A 6517-nucleotide genomic window follows, 5' to 3' on the forward strand; every position below is an offset into this window, starting at 1 on the left:
TATCTATCTATCTATCTATCTATCTATCTATCTATCTATCTATCTATCTATCTATCTATCTATCTATCTATCTATCTATCTATCTATCTATCTATATACATTCAACCTTTCAACCATAAAACTTTTATCCAATCAGAGATGTTCGAGGAAAGTGTTCTGGAAATGCCGCCGACTGCTCTGCACCGCCGTGTCCACCTCCATGTTTTGTTGGACCAGCCATCTTCACACATACACGGTGTTTAAGTTTTATTTGTTTATTACAGTTTTCTCACATCACTATTAACATTTGCACAGCAGTTTGTGTATTTCTCAAAACTGGTGCAAACTGGAAAACAGCCTGGGACATCAGTGGTTGCTCTCTGTCAGTGCGATTTCTTCCACGCCTTCTGCCTTTGGCCAGACTGAAACCACCTCAACAACGTATATGAATGTGTGCAGTGGTTCTCTGGCTTCCAGCTCCACACTTTACAGAGAGAAATGTAAGAACGTTTCCTGTGTAACATAATGCATTTTGTATGTTCTGTGAGTATAGACACTGAATTGCCATTGTACTGCATGAAACTACACAGAGTAAAGCAGATTACAGCAGAGAATTGTTTGAAAGCAACTGATACACGTCCAAGAGCATTTGCAGTTTGTTCAGAGGAAGGAGACACTATGATGCTCACAAATGACTAAATGTTGTGCAGGTTGCACTAATGGTTTTGAGAGTTTTCATTCTGATCTGAGAAAAGCAACATAGCGACTGAGAAAAACTGTAACTTACATATAAATCATGCGTGGTCTCCATAGAGTGCCGGTTCCACAGAGGCCGAGGTTCCACAGAGGCCGAGGGTCCACGGAGGCCGAGGGTCCACAGAGGCCGAGGGTCCACAGAGGCCGAGGGTCCACAGAGGCCGAGGTTCCACGGAGGCCGAGGGTCCACGGAGGCCGAGGGTCCACGGAGGCCGAGGGTCCACATCAGCGTTTCCTCGGTGTTTCCTGTTCCATCCTTCTGTGTCAGCTCCCTCAGGTTAAGTTCATCCATGTGTCTGTTCACCAGTTTAGTTATGGTTCTCACTTCCTGTTTTATTTTGATAGTTACTTGTCACTGTTGTTTTGCATTTATTGTGACTTCCCTTGTGTGATCACCTGTGTCCCCCCTCATTCGTCCTGTGCCGTCTTCCTTCTGTTCTTTGTCTCCATGTGTTTACAATCAGTTCTCTTGCTGGACGTCTGTTTTTTAATTTCCTCCTTGTGGATTTTGTGTGTTCTGGATTTTTCTTTGCCTTTAATGAAGTTAGTTTCCTGTTTTACACCCACCTACATCTACACTAAATCTGAATGTTATGACATTGTGTTAAATGCACCTGAGCAATGAGAGGAGGCGAGTGTGCAGCTGTTACAGCACCATCCACTCCCAGCTTTGGTGTGGATCAAGAGATGGTCTCACCTGTGACCTGAGGAGGGCCCAACACTCCCAGCACCTTCATCACATGTGAGAACAGCTGATTGACAATGGTCATGTCTGCTCCATGGAGTCAGATCAGTGTTAACCTTCTTCCATTCCCCCCCGATGTCAGGTATGACTTATTTTGCTAAAGCTGCAGTCTGACCTGATTGGATGGCTGTCAGTAAATTTCAGTGAGAGGAGCCAATCATGACCAAGTTGGTCTGGAATTAGACTGTTAAAATACAGACTACTTTATTCTACTGGAGCAAAATCTATCATTTTATTCTAATTAATAAACAAAAAACAACATACTTACTGGATGCACTGTTTTCCATTTAATGTAAGATGCTTAAGAGCTTTGAGTGAAGTTGAACTGTGATGGTTAGCATTCAGTAAACTACACTGATCTCCGTTTCAACGTGTCCTCTGTAAGTACACATTCCTGTCTGATTACTGAAGAGAGAAAAACCTGATGATCAAAAACAGGTTGAAGGTGCATCAAACATTCAAGCAGGTGTTTGATTCATGATGCAGGCGCGCTCATAGGAAAGCAGAAAACCACAGACGGGGACGCAAGTGTAACCAGAGAGGTCGAAACAGACCAGAATAACATGAAGCTCTGACACAAGAACCACCAACAGGGTGACAAATACCGACTGAAAACACCACAGCGCTCTGAGATCATTTCATCCACAGAAATAACCACAGAGCAGACTCATAACTCTGCCACCGAGCCTTTAAACCGAGCTCTTTAATTTCCTCACACCCAGTAAGCTCAGCTAAGCACTGGAAAAATACAACTTTGTACAACACGTCCATGACAGAGGACACAAACACAACATGACAACTGTCCAGCAGACTGTTTTACCCAGAAACGAGTCTTTCTGACAGACATGTGACAGGCTGCAGGTCTCTGTCACTGAGACTCAGAACCCTGAAAACAGCATGTTGGTGTCTGATGCAACGACCGTGAGCCCTCTTCCTCACTCTTGGCCTCTGCAGCTTTGATGAGCAGCTCAGGGTGTAACTGCAGCCCACGGGCTCACGGGGGCTCCGACATGAGCCGTCTGAATGCCCCAGGAAAGAATCGCTCTCAGGCCGGCTCGGTTTCAGTGTGGATGTTCAGGTGATTTTAGGAAATGCGTTTGGACCGGGGCACGGTTAAAGAGACACTCGGTCCTTTTTGTATCAGACATCCACCTCTACCTGAGCTGAAAGCTGAAAATCTTCCTCTCTGCCGCCTCATGTCACATAAATTATGATGGGTTATAAAATAAAAACAATGCAGGACACTGACGCAAAAAGAACTGAAAATTCTCCATCTTTCACCTCAGATTTGATTCCTGCTGTGTGATAGATATAATTGTACGATCCTCAGGGAAATATAAATATAAGCTTTGTTTGCTTTTCCTGCGGCGAGAGCTGAAGCTAACAGAGGCTGGGTGAAAGTGAACCAGGACATAATCGGTGTCACGCAGGGAGCCGCGCTCGCTGACCGACCCTCGGCTGCTCGTCCATCTGTTTCGCTTTAATGCTGCTGCTTTCACTCCCAGTTTCCACTTGTTTTTCCAGACAGAGTGACAGCAGCACGCCGCCGTCCAGCTCGCTGCACGCCAGCATCTTTTTATTGACGGGGAGGGAAGGTTTGCGAGTGTGAGCGTGTATGATTAACAGAGTGGAAAGTGTGCTGACACAGTCACACTGTGGAGTTTCGTCCCATCCAAGGACAATAAGCTCAGCTTCAGGTTCAACATGTGGAAGTAAACTTCCCGTCACGGGCCAGATGAATAATTCCTCAAACGTAAACTTTATTTATACAGCGTCAAATCACAACAACATCACCTCGAGGCGCTTTGTGTTGTAAGGTAGACCCTACAATAACACACACAGAGGAAACTCAACAATCACATGGCCCCTGTGAGCAAGCAGGAACAAACACGTTTACATCCTGATACACAAACCGCTTAATTTCTCCCTGAACGAGGCAGGATGTTTGTATTACTCACGTGTTTAATCGTATTAACGTGTAAAGTTTGCAGTATTAGCTGATACCGTATCACTTCTATCCCACTCGTGGTCACTTCTCGCTCCAAACAAATACGTAACGCAGTCACGCTCACAATCCTAAAATTACGTTACGTCCAAAACCAACAGGCGACGTCATGGTGACTATGTCCATCTTTTATATACAGTTTTTGGAGCCTGGAGTGGGCGTGAGAGGAACTGCAGGCTTTGTGTAGCTTTTTTTGTTAGCAGGTTTGAAACAAAACAATTCAAAATGATCAAGTGCGCTTATGGACACGTGTACTTACAGATGTATTTAAAACTGCACCGCTCTGTGGTTGGATGCACTTCCTGACTGCTTATCCATTATCCCGGTGCTCCCGGGGAGTTTTGGGCAGATGTTCACATCTGGGCTTCAGCACCGTGTGGAATCACAGACTCACATGGAGGCATTTCCTGTTTGTGCAGCGACTGAGACATTAAAGCTCCTGCTGTGAAAAGAAAAGGTGACCTTTAAGAGGCTCTTTAAAAAATCAGACACATGAGGCAGGAGGAGGTGCATTTACTCCTCCTCCTCCTCTCTTCTTCACCCATCAGAGCAGCAGAGCCGGGACTCACTCACTCACACTCTGTTTATTTCAGTTCTCTCTCAGACGCACTCATGGATTATCACCACCTTCTGCTGCTGTGGACCTACAGCTTCCTGCCAGGTGAGCGATGCAACAGGTAACACAGAGCAGGTCAGAGAGGTCACATCAGACAGGTGCTGCTGATGGTCCACCAGCAAGATGAGGACTTTGAGTCCAGGTCCAAAATCTGGACAGAAAGCTTTTGGACGTGGACTGTTTCCTCTTTGAAACTGCAGACGGGCTGCAGCTCCTCCAACATCTGGACTTTTCTTTCTCTTCCCAAAATTCATTTCGCTCTGGTTTGTTTAAAGTTCTTAGATCCTGACATTTATCAGCCTCTGTGAGACTTTCTAACATTTTCGAGACACAGTGAGCCTTCGTGGGCATGAGTGCACACAGATCCTTTTTGTTTAGTGCAGGTGTTCATAGTTTAACATGAAGCCTTCTGCGGTCCCGAAGAGACCCGCATGCGCAGATGAGGCAAAACAAGGACGTCACATGCAGCTCTCCGACGGCAGGCTTGTGTTTTGCTGCTGAGGCGCAGCAGAGAGTTCCCAGATGAGAAGGAAGATTTTAAATTGGAGTAATGGCTGCTTCAGACACTCAGGTGTGTGGAGAGCAGTGTGCAAAAGTGGATGTAGCCGGCCGACTGTGGTTTCTGGCTCAAGCTCCTTAATGCGAACTTCAAACTTTAATAGAGTTGGTGTGAAGTTTGTGTGTCAGGCTGCAAACATGTTTATTTCTGCTGTAACGTTTTAACCCTCTCCAGGCAGATTTGCAACAGTTAAAAACTAACAACCTGATCACCCCACATACATATTTTATGAGTCTTTTTACTCAGAAGTACCACTGCAGGACTTGTTGTGCATTAGCAACAAAAAACTTAATTTGAGCCTGAGAGGGTTAACACAGAAGTCTATGGGGACTGACTCACTGCTGCCTCTGCTGGACGTCAGAGGAACTGCAGAGTCTTTAAAGATCGAGGCCTCAGAGAGGATGTTCAAGAGGTTTATGCTGGTTTTGCATTTAACTTGGTGAAGACAGGGAGCGCTGAAGCTTCACCAACAACTTTCAGACTAAACTGGAATATTCCAAAATCCATTAAAAAGGTGCCATGCTTATTTATCATGGTAAAAAAATGACCTGATGGTTTACAAGGCAAGAATTCCCAGGTAAAAAGACCCAAATGAAACCCAGGTGTTTCAGTCCAGGCTGGGCGGTCCATCAGGGAAAGCGGGAGTGCGAGGAAAAGAAAACTGAGCGAGCAGGAAGCAGCATCCCTGCTGTGCAGAGCGATCAGCTGACCACCTGTGTGGGAAAACAACAAAGGCAGGAAGCTGAGTGCAGTAAGAGGTAAATGCAGTAACTTCAAAATAAAACAGGAAATAACAGGAACATCATTTGATTTTGTGACATCTGTTGGAAAGCATGCGAGGCCGTGTTGGCGCTGCTGATGTCTCCATCCTCTGCAGCACTGCGGTGTAGGATTACAGACTGGCCCTCCTCAGTCCCAGCGGACGGTCGCAGGAACCATTTTCCCTGATTCCTTCTGTTTAAACTGTTTCCTCACACTGAAGCCGTCCCTCTCCTCTCTTTATTGCATCAGTGCAGTTTGGTGTGACGGCTGGAGGATCAGGCTGTTGTCCCCGGAGGTTTGGCGGTCTGCAGGGTGATGAGGTTTTCTGCAGGATGTCAGAGGATAAAACGATTTAACAGCACGCCGTGGCTTTTAGGCAGATCGTTACGCTCGCTGTTGTTGCTGCTCCTCAGTTTGTGGTTGGTTGCACCAAACAGGAAGTCATTAGTTACCACACCCTCCTCGACAGGTGCTCTGAGAACTCGTTCCTGTGCTGTTTGAATCTGATTTCACCTCATCTGCAAAACCTTAATTAACCTGCCGCTCAGAGCTGTCTCTACACCAGTGTTCTAATGTTCCACGTGTCTGAACACACAAACTCCCTGAGCGTCCCGTGGACCACTGTGAGCGACAGCAGACGTGTGCACTGTGGTCACGCCAGCATCCAATCCATCCAAGTTACATGTTTATTAAAGTAATCAAATTACAGCATTTATGTCAGACTACTTTTAATTAACTGCTTTAGCCCACTTACAATGAAAACGTAAAAAATCTTGTTCATGTGCAGCATGTTAACACTATTGGAAGCAAAAATAACCTGAACTCCAATTTTGAAAACAACTTTATTTTTATTTTTATTATTTTTGCTCTGACTGTATTGTGAGTCTGTGGTCTGGGAGAGAGTCTGTAACTCTGTCTGCAACATACAGTAAATAATGACAATGTTGGGTAATTAATTATTTAGTTACTTCTTCAAAAAAGTAACTGAGTTATGGAAACAAAGTTTTGCAGCTGTTTACCTAAAAATGCAGCCAAGGTGTTTTTAAACAAACATTTCAAACTATTTACAGAACAATCAGCTGTTCTGCATCAAAT

General features: G+C 45.2%; 1 protein-coding gene across 2 annotated transcripts in view; it reads left to right on the forward strand.

The window, feature by feature from the left end:
• Nucleotides 1–3985: 3985 nt before the first annotated feature.
• The window catches only part of LOC102304087 (integrin alpha-11), a 48467-nt gene continuing 45935 nt past the window's right edge, over nucleotides 3986–6517 (forward strand). For both annotated transcript variants that reach the window (XM_005936972.2, XM_014338298.2), the window contains exon 1: nucleotides 3986–4146. In XM_005936972.2, coding sequence (XP_005937034.1) covers nucleotides 4098–4146 — 49 coding nt within the window. In that variant the 5' untranslated portion in view covers nucleotides 3986–4097. The remainder of the gene's footprint in view (nucleotides 4147–6517) is intronic.

The sequence above is a fragment of the Haplochromis burtoni genome, unplaced genomic scaffold (assembly GCF_018398535.1).
Source record: "Haplochromis burtoni strain Fernald_Lab_line unplaced genomic scaffold, NCSU_Asbu1 Contig_222, whole genome shotgun sequence".
In the NCBI taxonomy this organism is placed as follows: Eukaryota; Metazoa; Chordata; class Actinopteri; order Cichliformes; family Cichlidae; genus Haplochromis; species Haplochromis burtoni.